The 15,890-nt window shown below is 37.2% G+C and overlaps 1 protein-coding gene across 1 annotated transcript; it reads right to left on the bottom strand.

Moving 5' to 3' along the window:
• Positions 1 to 3,634: 3,634 nt before the first annotated feature.
• Positions 3,635 to 15,673, bottom strand: LOC149224210 (uncharacterized). Its single transcript, XM_089388117.1, has 3 exons — positions 15,477 to 15,673; positions 3,864 to 4,310; positions 3,635 to 3,720 (listed from the first exon to the last, which is right to left on the bottom strand). Exons 1-3 carry the CDS (start codon positions 15,671 to 15,673, stop codon positions 3,684 to 3,686), a joined length of 681 nt encoding a protein of 226 aa, XP_089244243.1. The 3' UTR covers positions 3,635 to 3,683.
• Positions 15,674 to 15,890: the final 217 nt, after the last annotated feature.

The raw sequence follows: 15,890 nt of genomic DNA, 5'->3' as shown, positions 1-15,890 counted from the left end.
GAGGAATCAACCAACACTAAAAAGAAAATTCACAATCTTAGGCCACTGGCCCATAGGCATGTTATTGCTCTGCGGGAAGTGTGCGATGAGGTAAAAGAACAGTGGAGCACGCTGCAGAACATCTAGCCCGATCAACCGAACTCCACCACAACAGCGGAATTTCTCCAGAAGGTCGAAACCATCACAAGTGCCTGGCAAACTGCATTGGATGACTATATCTGATTCCGCTAGGAGACAATTGTCGCAGTGCCTGAGTTGGGGCCTTCGTTTGAAAAAGAAGGCGAAAGTCTAGCAAAAGCAACACCGTACAAAGCAGGACCAACACAGCTAGACGCAGAAGTAGTAGCCCCACAAGAAGAACCAGCACAACAACAAGCAATAACGACAAAGGCACCACCAAGAACATCAACAGAGTCGACAACGCTCGAGATAGATTGACTCGGTGACGAGTCAAAGAACTGTGGTCAGGGCCTATTGGGGCGTTCGTTTTGAATTTTGGGTTTTTGCGGGAAGGAAGGCCAAGAACAGGTGGTGGGGACAATGGTTGGGGTTACGAAGCTGATAACCAAGGAAAGGGGCAGGAACTAAGTGTGAACCGGCAGTTGCGGCAAGGTGGAGGAAGAGAGCAGGAGCAACTAAGCAAGGGAAGATAGAAGGCAACCGAGGGCAGAGTCAACCGAGAAGAATTGGCAGAGGGAAGGAGGAGCAAAGGATAAAAGGCAAAAGATAGCACGAAGAAGGGGTTGGTGATGAAGCAAACAAGCGAGGACACAATCAAGAGAGTCTGCTCAGTTGTAAAAAGGTGAGGATTGACCTCTGCTCTGGCTATGACCATTCTTGCTAGTTGTACTCTTTGTGTATTTAATGAATAGGCTTCAAGCCTTTTGTAATCTGTTATGTACTCTCTTATATTTCAGTTAATGAAAGAAGCAGTTTGGGATCCATATTGTATTGTTGTGTTTCTTGCGGGTTATTTAAAAATTTAAATGAATGATCATTAGGCGGGTAGTTCTTGTGATGATATGAGTAGAATAACATGCTTGGATATTACAGAGGGTTGAGTGTTATGAGCTATTGATGTTTGTTATTTGCAACTTCCTTGATACCCGCTTTGGCCCCATCTAACTTCAGCCACGACAAACCTGGAGTAAGACTCCTTGCCCCTCCGGGTAAGGTGAAAATGTCGGGGTTATCCTAGACTACAACAAAGCCTTGTTGACCCTTTGTGCCTAAATCCAGGGTCTCTTCCCTATTGTCATTTTCATGCCAACACTAACTTTCTTTGGATAAGTTTTTATCTAATTACATGCATGGAAAACAAAGCTAAGTTGCCAGTATCTTTTAAATGAAAATGGATGGTTATAGTGAACCATTTTCCTTTAGAGAAGAAGATGTGCTTGTCCAAGAAGGATTGTAGTAATGTGGTACTTATTTTGACATATTTTTGCTTATAATTAATGCATGAGTAGTATTGTTAGAAGAAGCATGTTGTGATATTTTACTTACATTTCATGTATGCACATGAATAGATGTTGAAGAATCACTATTAAAGATTGATTATTGGTTGATAAATACTCTATGTAATCATGATATCATGTTTGCTTACAACAACAATGGTAGGTAAAGAACTAATGGTCTATGCAGATGAGTGTGAGCTACAAGATAATCCATTGATAGAACCACCAGGCTACAAAGATATAAAGATTGAAGATTTGTGGGTAAATGATATCACGATGATTGTAATAGTTTTTAGCTAAATATGATGTATTTAAATTATATTTCCTTGTAGAATTTTATGACAATGGTTAAGGGATGGACTCCCTTATGAACCATTGAGTGAGGGGTGAACACCCTCATGAGCGTCTAATAATAAAATTAAATGTTTGTTGGTTTTCACCCTATGGAGTTTCTAAGGTATATTGGTGTTCAATGATGTGATTACTTATTGTGCCACTTTGATTACGATGACTCCAATGTGATATTTATAATATCAAATCTGTGATTAACTAATCTAGTTAAAAGAATTATGAAAATGATGCAAGATTATTATTAAAAATTTATGTTAATATGCTACAACAGTGGTTGATAATGATTATGTAACTCACTATTCCTTACTAAAGTTACTCAATGATTATGTAACCCACTATTCCTTACTAAAGTTACTCTATGTAATGATGAAGATTCTATCTAATGATTAATGAAAAATCTGGAATACTCAAATAATGTAACTCACTATTCTTTAGTCTAATGATTAGGTAAAAATCTAGAATACTTAGATAGTTACATGTGGGTAAACTGTGTAACAAATTTCTAGCTCCTTTAGTTAAAGAATCTGCAGTTTTTGTTACTATCATGCTATATTTCATTGAGCCATGTAAGTTTTCTTTTTTCTTTTTTTAATTTTAAAACAAGCCTTTAACAAAATATTTAAATATACAAAGATATATTTCAATATCAATTTCATATAAATAATAAGTCTTTCAATAATGTTAACAATAAATCAACAAAATTCAATACCTATTTTATATAAAATAATTTTATGTTAAAATAAATAAATTAATCACTTATTATTCAAAGATGTGTACTTAATTAATTTATTAATAAAAACTGCAAAATAAATGTTTAAAAAGAAATTTAAGATGGATTTTACACATATATAGAGAAATATTAAATATATAAAAAGAAAAATAAACTTTATAATATATGTTTTTAAGAATATATTAATAACAGAAAAACATTTTACTGTAACAATATAATATATACCTGTAAAATATTTCAATACTTATCTTCAGTAAAATATTATAATATCAATAATAAATAGATTATATAAAATAATGAAAAAAAAATCTGGTATACACGCATACACATAAATATATAAATCCAAATTCAAATACATCTATACTAAATTTATTCCAATTAAAAAAAACACTTATTATTTTACCATACCTTCGTATCGATAAAAACAAATATTGAATACTCAACAATATTTGAAAATCAAAAACAGATGAAATTCATCAATGGCGCAGTAAATGCAAATTAAAATTAATCGGACTTCCAAATCCCAGAAACACTAAATGGGTTTGTATTTATGTACCTTCTTCATAAATACATTTTAAGTTGAACTTACGATGGGTTTGTATTTATGTACCTTCTTCATAAATACCTTCTGCACCTTTGTATTTATGAACCTTCCTCATCCCGCTGGTAAAGGTAATTTTAGGTAATTGGAATTTAAAATTTCTGTACTATTTTAGTATTATCTAACTAATTTCAGAGACAAAAGCATTAAAATCCAAATAAATAAATGAATAAAATGTTAACGTCTACAAGACTAAAATTCGTATGATCTAACTAATTTTAGAGACAAAAGCATTAAAATCTAAATAAATGAATAAAATGTTAACGTCTACGAGACTACTCATAGTTTATAAGACCACAACTTAAAGAGTCAATGTTGGATCCCATCGATGAAAACCATTACCTCTCTAAAAGGCCCATTACCAGATGTGCTACTCAAATTGTTTGACTCAATATACTCATTGGGGGGATTGGAGTACCAGAACTCATCACTAGAATGGAAAGAAACAAAAATCTCCAAAACTGCCTTGTAAGCATTAGGTGGTATTTGCAACGAATGCACATCAGACGAATTTATTTGAAACCAGGCTCCCCCAATCTGAGAACTAGGCAACGAAATAGGCAGAATGACATCTGCAAACCCTGGGTTATCAAACCCTTCTTTGTCATTACCCCCATAAAAATGAAATGCTATATTCACATGATAAACCCCAGTATAAATCGTATTAACTACGTTATTAAGTTGAATTTCAAGGGTTTGGGGCTTATGTAACAATGAAGAATACCTAGTAATATCCTTGAGAACAATCCATTCAATTCCTCTGGGAGTCGGCTCTGCTGTGCACGTTCGAAGGATCTCCACTCCACTCAACCACACGCCTGCAATTCGATCAAACTGCCTCCCCCTACACGTTGCCTTCCATTCCATCACCACTTTCCTCCAATTCTTCTGACATTTTGGGGGTGAGCTAAACTCTACTAACACTGGAGGCTCACCATATGTGAACCCAAAATCGCGCTGTAAGACTTGCACAGAGCAGGGCTTCTCCTTCGGAAGCTTAATGGGTTTTGTAACCTCGAAATATAGCAATGGATGGTCATGAGTTCCAGACTGACTTGCCTGGTATGTGCCTGCTTGAACTGCTGATGAAGTGGAGACCTCCTTATGTTTGCGAAGGTCGAATATGGCAAGAGTTCGAGTCGCCACAATTATCATCACCAGAGTCCAGTGTCTGTAACAAATGGAAACTAAACAGAGCCTACCAATGAATCCATTTACAAATAAATTATGAATCCGGATTGAACATTCGAAATTCATTTGTGAGTTATAAGAGAAAATGTGAATTGTCGATCACGTGTCGTGGTTGAGATCCTGGTAGACAAAGTTTTCAGGGTTTGCTTGAGATGAAAACTGGTGGTTGAGATTTTGATAGGGGAAGATTTTAAGTATCAGAAGGGAACTTTTCGTTATTTAATTTTAATTTATTTAGTATAACTTACCTCTCGTACAATATTACAAAATACATACTCACGCTCATGTGATAAAATTTTCAAAAAATTATATATATCTATTTCCTTTTATCTAAACTTATCATATTTACTGAATTTTATTTATACTTTGATACACAATAAATTTTCTTTACATTTTGATAAACATTAACTTATTTTATTGAGTTAGGATGCAAATTTTATAAACTGATTTGTAAATTTGTTATTTATTTATTTATTTTTATTTGTTATTTATTTATTTATTTTTAAATAAAAATAAATTATTAGCTAAATGAAAATAATATTAATGGCTATGTTTTAATTTTGTTTTTATTAATAAAATTAAGAATATTTTTTTAGATAAAAAAAAGTTATACTACCATAATTTATCAATACCATGGATTATCTAGGTTTTTATTACATGTTATGAATCTAAGCTTTTGATTATATGTTATGGACTTAAGCTTTTAATTATTTTGTTACAATATCATGGATATAACTTATTTCACAATCAAAATATTTTATAAATATTTTATTTTAATTTAATTTTATGACATTTTTGCCCTAAGAGGCCCTCTACAACCCATATAAGGTATATGTGTAGGCTTTAGATGTAATGTAAGAAAAATTGTATGTCAACATTTGCCGGCTATATTATAAGTAATAATAATAATAACTTTAAAAAACAACACAATCTTCCATGTTCTCTTTAGTCATTCTGTTTGAGCAAGTAATAAAATTTAATATGTTATATTTTAATTTTGTTTTTATTAATAAAATTAGGCAGCATTTTTTAGATAAAAGAAAATCATAATACCATGGGCCAATACCATGATTTATCAATATCATGGGTCATCTAGGCTTTTGATTATATGTTATGGATCTAAGCTTTTAATTATTCTGTTACAATACCATGGGCCAATACCATGGCTTATCAATACCACATGCCCAAAAACCATAACTTATTTCACAATCAAAATATTTTATAAATATTTTAATTTTATTTTATTTTATGATATTTTTTAATTAAATCTAAAAGCAAAAAGGTTATAATTACTTTTGAGTATATCTAAACCCTCGATCCCTCCATCCTCACGACTACTAAAAATATTCCCATAGAGATTAAATCGAGGTTTTAATAAAATTAAATATTAGAATACTTTTATATATACATATGTGAAATTTATATAATATAAATAATATTATAAAGAACTAGGATAGATGCATCTTAACTAAGGATCCAAGAAAAGAGAGAAAGCAAAGTGACTAACAATGATAGAGAAAAGATAGTGCATGATTCTTTTAAGTTTTTTATTATTGTATTTTTTTACATGATTGATCCAAAATATAGGTTTAATATTTTACAACCAAGTATTTTTTTTTAAATTTAGATACTTTCTTAAATACAGTACAATGGGATTGGATTTAAGAGACATGGAGAGAGTGAGATGGAGGGGGGAGAGAGAGGCAGAGGTGGGAGAGAGAAAGAGAGAGAGGAAGGAAGAGAGAGAGGAGGGGGGGAGAGAGGAAGGGAGGGAGGGAGAGAGAGATGGATTTGGAGGGGGAAAGAGAGGGAGAAGAACAAAGACATTGAGAAATAGAGGGTGAGTGAGGGGGATTGAGAAGGAAGAGATGAACACAAAATGAGGGAGAGAGGAGACGAGGGAAGAGAGAGAAAAGGAGAGGATAGAGATAGGGAATGAAGGGGAAGAGAGAGAGAGAGGGAGACATAGATATGGAGGGGTGAAAGAGTTGGAAGCAATGAATGGTAGAGGTATGGGGAATGTACCCATCAACGTTGAGTATTTAAACATGCCCGCATCATACTATTGCAAGCACTCATGGAACCACTATTGAATGGAATGCCCATACCAATGATACTTCTGGAATTTGGCATATTATAGGCTAATTGATCAATACTAATGATTTTTCCTTCATGAAGAAAGCAAAGGGATCCAAAGACCGAGAACACAATAGTGGTCATCACATAAAACCAACTATACCCTAACAAAAGATTATAGTCAGAGGGATATCAACTACTTCAATTGAAATAGTACTTCCACCTAACCCAACAAGAAAGGGGGCAATGATTGCATGGCATCAAAAATATAGTGGTAAAACATTTTCAACATGGTGTTCGATTAGACAATCTCTAGAGAACCTAAAGCTCTCCAATATGACGAAAACACATTGCAAGTGGAGGCTCATTCATTAACAACAAAGTTAAAGATCATTGTCCCCTACGAAGATACTTGTATCTGGAGAGTTGTTAGGTGGAGGAGCCTAGGGTAACTTTGGTCAATGCCAAATGTAAGTAGACATATATTTGCGAGATCAAATGCACCAATTGTAGTCAACAATGCTTTATGGTACATCGGATGGTTTTGAAAGACCTCAAGGGTAGACATAACACATGGTGCTTGAGCTATATCCTCAACAATAGTATAATTGTGAGTATCTTGAACATTCAAGTTATGCATAAATCTTCATAAAACACCCTTGGATGGGCAAAGAAGTTAAGAACTATCTGCAAAGGAACACCACACTGAGATGAAGATAGATCCCTATTAGTGGGACCACTCTTAGAAATCTTTTAATTACAAGCTCTAATCTAACTATTGACTCCTTGGTCAGACATGTACATAATGGCATTCATGACAATCCCCCCTTGTGAGGGATTGGCCTATGTTGCCCCCTTATGGAGTTGGACGGTTTGTTGTTGCAACCCCTTGCTTATGATTAGAATTATTCTTTGTGCTTTTCTTTTTTCATCCAAGTTGTTAATCATTCTTCAAATTTTTGGAATACACAAAAGGAATGTTAAAGGTCTAAGTAGGGATTGTGGCATTTTTTGATACAAACACAGTTGAAGGTGCCTTAGAGAATATGGTCATTTGGCCCATTTGACATGTTAATTAACCAATAGAAGCATGGAAAGTGGAGCTAACCATGCTATTGGCATGTGGTCGTGAGGTAGGTTTGGATGAGTCCATTGATAGCCTAGGATCATGTAGGATTATATCATATAACATGTCAGATTGAAAATAGAACAAATCTAAATATTGAGCATGCGGAGCCACCTAATCTTCAACTACAATCCTTGACATAGCCATATCCTTGGCAATTGGAGGTAATAGTGACTTCACTAGCCAATCCACTAGGACTTGATCCAAAATCTCAACTTTGATGAACCTAGGTTGTTGTTTCCATTCAGGGATATGATCAAAGATATGTGTGGAAATACTCTAATGTAAAGACATCAATAGCTATATTACAATCTCATATCATATTAAAAGTTGGAAATGTTAATTGACCAATAGAAGCATGGAAAGTGGATCCAACCACGCTATTGGCATGTGATCGTGAGGTATGTTTAGATGAGTCCATTGATAGCCTAGGATCTTGTAGGATTATATCATATAACATGCAAAATTGAGAATAAAAGTAAAAATCTAAATATTGAGCATGTAGAGTCACATGCTCTTCAATTACAACCCCTGACATAGTCACATCCTTGGCAATTCAAGGTAATAGTGACTTCACAATCCAATCCACTAGGACTTGATCCAAAATCTCAACTCTGATGAACCCAGGTCGTTATTTCCATTCAAGGATATGATCAAAGATATGTGTGGAAATACTCTAATGTAAGGACATCAAAAGTTATATTACAATTTGTTGACGATGTTGGATCCGCCAACATTCAAGGGGATCTCCCCGGTAAGATATTCCAACTAGACCTCAGGTCGTTTGAAGGAGGAGTCCCAGCAGTGGGTGGTAGTGTAATGCCTTGACCGTGGTAGCGCATAGAGATAAGCATGATAACTTTGGACTGAAGCAAGTGTGTGACCTTGTAGCAAGTCAAGTGAGATGCATGAGGGTTCTAACACACAGAGGGGAAAATGAATTGTGCCCCTTATAAGCCTATAATAGTACATAGCATGAAAGGAACACACGAGCAGAATGACATCACAAGTTAAAATGCGGAATAGTTCACAAATTAAAGTGGCGGGTTAATCCAACAACGCGCATTCAAAAATATTCATACAATTGCATACAAAGTAGTTCATAAACAAATGTGTAAGTTAAACAACATACATTTCTAAAGCAACCAAAATAGTCCAACTACAATAACAACATATGCATGAAAGCATGTTGGCTCTATTATTATTATTATAAGAGAAAGTTTCATCCATACATACACCATTGGCAGCCACTAGTCCCAATAGTGGAACATTACAGTCAAGAACGCCTGCTCCTCCAAAGAAGTATACTCACTCTACATTATGGAGAAGCCAAGGCTCGTCACAATACTCCCAAGCCTTTTCTAAGCCTAAGCTTAGCCAAAAACTTGGCTCCCAAGAGTTTGTTCTATGAGTTATGAGGTTCTATTTATAACAAAGTGTGGGGTGACCCTTGACATTCCCTTTTGTGACTCTTTGACTGCCCTCATGACTCTTCAACTTCTTTACAAATAACTCATGACCTTTCACATTTCGCTAATAACACTTGGAATTTCACTTACAACATATTTACAAATAATATTACATTTTCCACATGTACCCATATGAGACAAAATAGGCTAGAGACAGCGTAACAAGATAAAGCACTATGACTCTGGAGTTTGGGGAAAGATCAACTTGGCAACCTCCACTTTATGCTTCTCAGTCACAAACTGATGCCAAGCTTATTATTGTGCGATGATGTCCCCAAACTGCTTGATGGTGTCTTTCTGATAGCGGACTATTATCTCCATAGCTTCTAGGTATATGGTCTTAGAACCTGTGTCCAACTCATCCTGAAGCATGTGCAGCATGGTGTTGACTATAACAGGACCACCAATGTACTTGTACATGTTTTGTGCACTTAGCTCCAAGTCATCCCCGGTGGCCTCTCGCCTTAGCTGCTCCATGTACCTGTCGATCTCTAGCCAGACTTAGTTCTAGTTTTCAACTTCGGTGAGGGAACCAATTGACAGGATCCTATGCGTTCTCACCATGTTAAAAATAGCAACAAGAAATTCCAATTTAATTTGTCCTTGAATTAAATTGAAATTCTATTCTCATAACAACTTGTAATAGTTAATTAAGTTAAATTGACTTAATTGACTTATCAAATTCGAGTTGTAAGTCTATCTAGAGTCATGTTGAGTGATCCCTAAATTTTAGGGGCCCAGGTTGAGTTATTTTCAGTTGGAATTAGATAACTCAGTCTAACTGAGTTATAGACAGTTAAACTAGTTCTAGCTGTTGGAGGAACTAGTAGGAGATCTAGTAGTGGGGTAGTGCACTAGTGCATCCTCAAAGTCACACCAGTTAACTAAAGATTCACTCATAAATAATTCATGCATGTCCATTCAAAGGAAGACCCAGTTGAGATTAGAGTTCAGGGGCAGTGTACTATCAGTTGTCTAATTTTCCGAGTTGTACATATGGTGCATGCAATCAGTTGAGGGCCTATGGATGGATTGCGCAATTATGGAGAGTGGATTTCTCGATTAATTACAGGCTAATTCTCTTAGGAATTGTGCAAGGAAGTAGGGGCTTGACAGGCAGCAGAATTGGCTAAGTGTTGTCTTACTCTGGCTTGTGAAGCAAAGAGATATATTGTACTAGTGCCAGAATTGTTCAGGTTGAACAAGCATTGTATTTTCTTCTCAAAACTTCTGGTTAATGCAAGATAGATAGTCGGGGATTTTAGCAGTTGCTTTCCCCAGAGAAATATTGTCTTATGTACGATTGAAATCCTTCATTTTCTGCTTATTATTTGTATCGATCAATTTTGGTTTCCATTTGAAGAGTAGAGTATATTCTTGTCTTGTGTTTTAGCATATCACATAAGTTTTTGAATCTACAAGTAAAATTCCACATGGTGCCAGAGCTTAAGACAGTATAGAAGAGGAGAATTCGAGTTTGTTGTGCAAGTGAAATCGAATTTGCAATTCATATTTCAGAATCAACAATATGGTTTTCTACAATTTGAGACTTGAGTATGCCTTGGAGGGAAACTCGAATTACAGAGCTTGGAAGGATAGGATGGAGGCATTGCTGGAAGATAATGGCCTTAAGGAATTCATATATCATGACATTCCTAAGCCTCCAACATCTGATGCTAAAGATCTGGCTGAATGGAGAAAGTGTGTGGAAAAAGCGAGAAGGATTATCCTGGAAGGAGTTCGAGATCACATTGTCTCAAGTCTCCATGATAAGGACACTCCATATGCAATGTGGAAGGCATTGACAACCCTGTTTCAAAATAATAGTGACCATAGGAAGTTAGCACTAAATGACAAAGTTAGAGAGATCAAGATGGAGAAGGGTGACTCAATTTCGAGGTACTTGACCAAGTTCACCCATTGTCGAGATGAGCTTGGAAGTATTGATATTATTGTTGTCGAAGACGATACGGTGAGCTTAGATCTTCTAATACTTCCCAAGAGTTGGCATGGTTACTAGGACTCAGTTAATGGGAGGGAGAAGCTACCAGATTGGGAATGGTTGTGGTCCAATTTGGTACAGGAAGAGATTCGGTAGAACACCAAAGATTAATCATCATCAAAGACTGATGATGACGAGAATTGTGCCTTAGTGGGGAAGGCAAAGAAAGGGAAGGGGAAGTCATCCCATTCCAAATCAGATTCTTGTCAAGGCAGCAAGAAGAAGGACATGTCGAAAGTCAAGTGCTTTCATTGTCACGAGCTTGGAAATTTTTCCACAAAGTGTCTGCTCAAGAAGGTTGGTAAGAAGCCCTCAGCAGGAACGACAGGTGAGGCTCTTGCCTCACAATTCAAACTGGACTTTACCCTCATTATTTTTATGGTGTCATCGATGATGGCTAGTGTATGGTACCTGGATAGTGGAGCTTCTTTTCGCATGATTGGTAACAAAAAGCTCTTCAGTAACTTGAGGGAGAAGGATCTCCAGATGCATATCTAGATGGGTGATGATGGGAGGTATAGCGCTACCTGGATCGGTACACTTACCTTTTAGAGGGAGTTGATTTCTCCCTTCACTTTGTGAGATGTGATGTATGTTTTTGGTTTGAATAAGAACTTGGTATTTGTTTCCATGTTGGAGGATAGAGGCTATGATGTGATATTTAGTACAGGAAAGGTGTTCCTTCCTCACATAGCCACATGATAGGTGAAGAGGATAGGGGTTCGAGTGAAGAATCTCTACAAGTTGGGGGTAGAAGATTGTGATGTCTTGAGCATGAAACCAGAGAAGGAGAAGAGCTGAGACATCAATGAGTTGTGGCATAGGAGGTTGGGTCACTTGCACCATGGTGCTTTGAAGATCATGCAACAAATTTCTACCGGTCTTCCCAGGGTACACTTGAGCAAGTAGACACATGCAAAGGGTGTACATTGGGAAAGTACACCAAGGCTTCCTTTCATCACAAAGACAGTCAAGCACAGGTGATCCTAGATCAAGTTCACTCGGATGTGTGTGGACCGTTCTCGACAGCATCGACGGCCAAGCATAGGTATTATGGTATATTCGTTGATTATTTTTCTCGTAAGTGTTGGATCTTCTTCATGCATAAGAAAGATCAAAATTTTGCAAAGTTTTTTGAATTTAAAGCACTGGTCGAGAAAGATACTGGTAGGAAATCTCATCAATGATAATAGTGGAGAGTATGTGTCGAATGAGTTCAAAAACTTATGTGCATCAGAAAGGCATTCGATGAGAGTTGATAGCACCTCATAACCCACATCAAAATGGGGTGGCTGAGAGGAAGAACATGAGTATTGTGGGAGCGGAACGGGCAATGTTGCATGATCAGGGCATACCACTACACTTGTGGGTTGAGGCATGAAAAATAATTATTTACTTGCAGAACAGAAGCCCTCATTGAATTCTTGGGATGAGTACACCAGAAGAGGCTTTTTCAAGGAAGAAACCAGATGTGGGACACTTCAGGATTTTTGGTTCATCAATCTACTTCCATGTAACCAAAGATGCATGGAAGAAGCTTGAGCTAACAGGAGAGTTGGGGATATTTGTGGGGTAGATTGATAAACCTCACAACTATCAGGTGTACTTGTTGACCAACTGTGTGACAATGGTTCACAAGGATGTAAAATTCGATGAAGAGAAGGCCATGAGATGTTCCTTTGAGAGGGATCTACAACAGCATGCGATTGAGGAGCTCTTAGCTCCTAAGGTGGATCATCGGGATGATGTGGGGTACCCACATGCAGAGGAGCAGGAAATGGAGACACCCACTCTTGTAGAGTCTTCCAGAGATGGGAGAAAGTGCATCAGAGAGGCTGATAGTTTATTGCATGATGCTAAAGAGAATGTGGGATCACCCACATCACAGCGCAGGCAGAGGAGGTCACTGGAGAGGTACACTGGCTACATGGCTCTGATGAGTAGATGTGTAGATATTGAGCCATCCTCTTTTGAGGAAGCAATGCAGCAACTAGTTTGGGTTGATGCCATGGTTGAGGAGTATGACTCCATTGTCAGGAACAGTGTTTGGGATGTGGTCCCAAGACCGACAGACAAGTCAGTGGTGAGTTCCAGATGGCTTTACAAGGTAAAGCAAGCAACGGATGGTAGTGTGGAGAAACACAAGGTTAGGTTTGTGGCCAAAGGTTTTTCTCAGGTGGAGGGGATTGATTACGATGAGACTTTTTCTCCTATTGCAAGGTACTCATCAATCATATCCATTTTGGCACTGTTAGCGTAGATGGGTTGGAAGATACATTAGATGGATGTAAAGACAACATTCCTCAATAGAATGATTGAGGAAGAGTTGTATATTGAGCAGCCTAAAGGTTTTGAGACCTTCAACAGAGAGTCGCATGTGTGTCGAATCAAGTGAGCGTTGTATGGGTTGAAACAAGCACCCCGTGCTTGGTACACCAGGATCGATAGTTATTTCACCGGGTTGGGCTTCACCAAAAGTGAAGCAGATGCAAACCTTTACCATATTGTGGTTGAAGGTAAATTGTTGATTATTGTTTTATATGTCAACGATTTGATTCTGACAGGTGATGATAAGTTGATCAAGTCTTGCAAAGAGGATCTTGCAAGAGAGTTCGAAATGAAGGACTTGGGGCTCATGCACTACTTTTTGGGTATGGAAGTATGGCAAGTTGATGAGGAAATATTTGTCTCTCAAGGAAAGTATGCCAACGAGATACTCAAAAGGTTCCACATGGAGAGCAGCAAACCCAAGGAGACTCCTCTAGAAGGTAACTGGTGAAAAGAGGATGCTACTTCCGACGAAGTAATGGAAGCTACTATTTATAGGCATCTTGTGGGTTCACTCATGTATTTGGTGAACACACGACTGGACATGTGTAAAGCAGTTAACCACCTTATTCAAGCAATGGTCAAGTCAACCAAATTGTATTGGAAGGCAACCAAACGTGTGTTGAGATACCTCAGAGCCACTACTCAGTACAGTTTATGGTACAAACGGACAAAGGGAGTGAAGCTTCAAGGCTTAACCAATTCAAATTAGGCAGGGAGTCCAGCCGAATGGAAGAGAACATCAGGAGGGATCTTTAGTATTGGATCAACAGTTGTTTCTTGGTATAGCATGAAACAGAGATCAGTTGCACTCAGTTCAATAGAAGTAGAGTACATGGTTGCGAGTCAAACAGCTCGTGAGGCTATCTGATGAGGAAGATTATGGTTGGTTTATTTAGTCAGCAAACGGATCTAACTGTGATTTACTGTGACAATCTGAGTTGTATCAAACTCTCTAAAATCCAGTTTTTCATTATCGACCCAAGCATATTGATATCCAGTACCATCATCTTTGAGATCATGTGCAAAGGAGAATGATGTTGTTGGAGTACATTCCCATAAAGGAGGAGGATGAAAATATTTTGACAAAGGCTTTGTCAAGATGCAAATTCGAGTTTCACAGTGACAGGATCGGGGTAGCAAATAGTCCCTTTCTTCTTGAGAGGGAGTGTTAAAAATAGCAACAAGAAATTCCAATTTAATTTGTCCTTGAATTAAATTATGAATTAAATTGAAATTCTATTCTCATAGCAACTTGTGATAGTGGGAAGTCTATCTAGATTCATGTAGAATGTTCCCTAAATTTTAGGGGCCTATGTTGAGTTCTTTTGAGTTGTAATTAGATAACTCAATCTAATTGAGTTATAGTCAATTAAACTAGTTCTAACCATTGGAGGAACTAGTAGTGGGGTAGTGCATTAGTGCATCCTCAGTGCCACACCAATTAACTGAAGATTCAATCATAAATAACTCATGCATGTCAGTTCAGAGGAAGACCCAGTTGAGATTAGAGTTCAGGATAGTGTACTATTAGTTGTATAGATGGTGCATGCAATCAATTGAGGGCATATGGATGTATTGCACAATTATGGAGAGTGGGTTTCCCAATTAAATACTGGCTAATTTTCTTAGGAATTTCACAAGGAAGTAGGGGTTTGACAGGAAGTAGAATTGGCTAAGTGTTGGCTTGAGTTGGCTTGTGAGGGAGAGAGATAGATTTTACTAGTGAAGGAATTGTTCGGGTTGAACAAGCATTGTATTTTCTTCTCAGATATTCTAGTTAATGTAATATAGATAGTTGGGGTTTTTAGCAGTTGCTTTCTCCAGAGAAATATTGTGTTATGTGTGATTAAAATTCTTCATTTTCTGCTTATTTTTTTTATTGATCAATTTTGGTTTCCGCTGCAGAGTAGAGTAGATTATTGTCTTTTGTTTTAGCATATCACATAATCTGTTGAATCTACAAGTAAAAATCTACACACCATGACATCCAAACTCTTGTACAAACATGCATATGAGGCTTGTATGCTGGTGATAAACGGGGCGAGTTGCTCATAGTTCTGGATCAAAATTTAGACCTTTGCTTTGTCTAGCTCTGCCTGTGGCTTCATCATCTTCGTCAAGTGAAGTGAGGCCCCTTGGTACCGCATTGTCCACTTTTTCACATGGGTGATGTCATCATGTATGTTCCTGAGAGCTCGAACAAACTCTTTTCTCCGTTGATGTAAGCCATGCACATGAACAACTTGTTTACGCACAGTGGAAAATCCGTCATAAAGCTTCTGCATGGTATTCTCAAGTGTTGCTACTTCAGCAAGTATCGCTTTCCTCATTTCTGCCATTGTAGAAATTGTTCTCTTCTCTTTGTATTGTTATGCCTCTTGCCTCACCGCCCGCAAGTTCTTTGCCATTTGTTCATTCTCAGCTAACAGGAGCTTAACATTTGAGACCGTGGCTCCTGCATAAGCCAAGGTGGCATCGACAAGGGAAATTGGATGCTTTCTGACATCTGGCACTATCACCCTTTCCTTCATGAATGCAGGTGACACGTGATCATCC

This window comes from Pinus tabuliformis, chromosome Q (genome assembly GCF_031772625.1).
Source record: "Pinus tabuliformis cultivar Carrire ecotype Pingquan chromosome Q, CPIR1, whole genome shotgun sequence".
Lineage (NCBI taxonomy): Eukaryota > Viridiplantae > Streptophyta > Pinopsida > Pinales > Pinaceae > Pinus > Pinus tabuliformis.
This window is presented reverse-complemented; position numbering and strand designations above follow the sequence as displayed.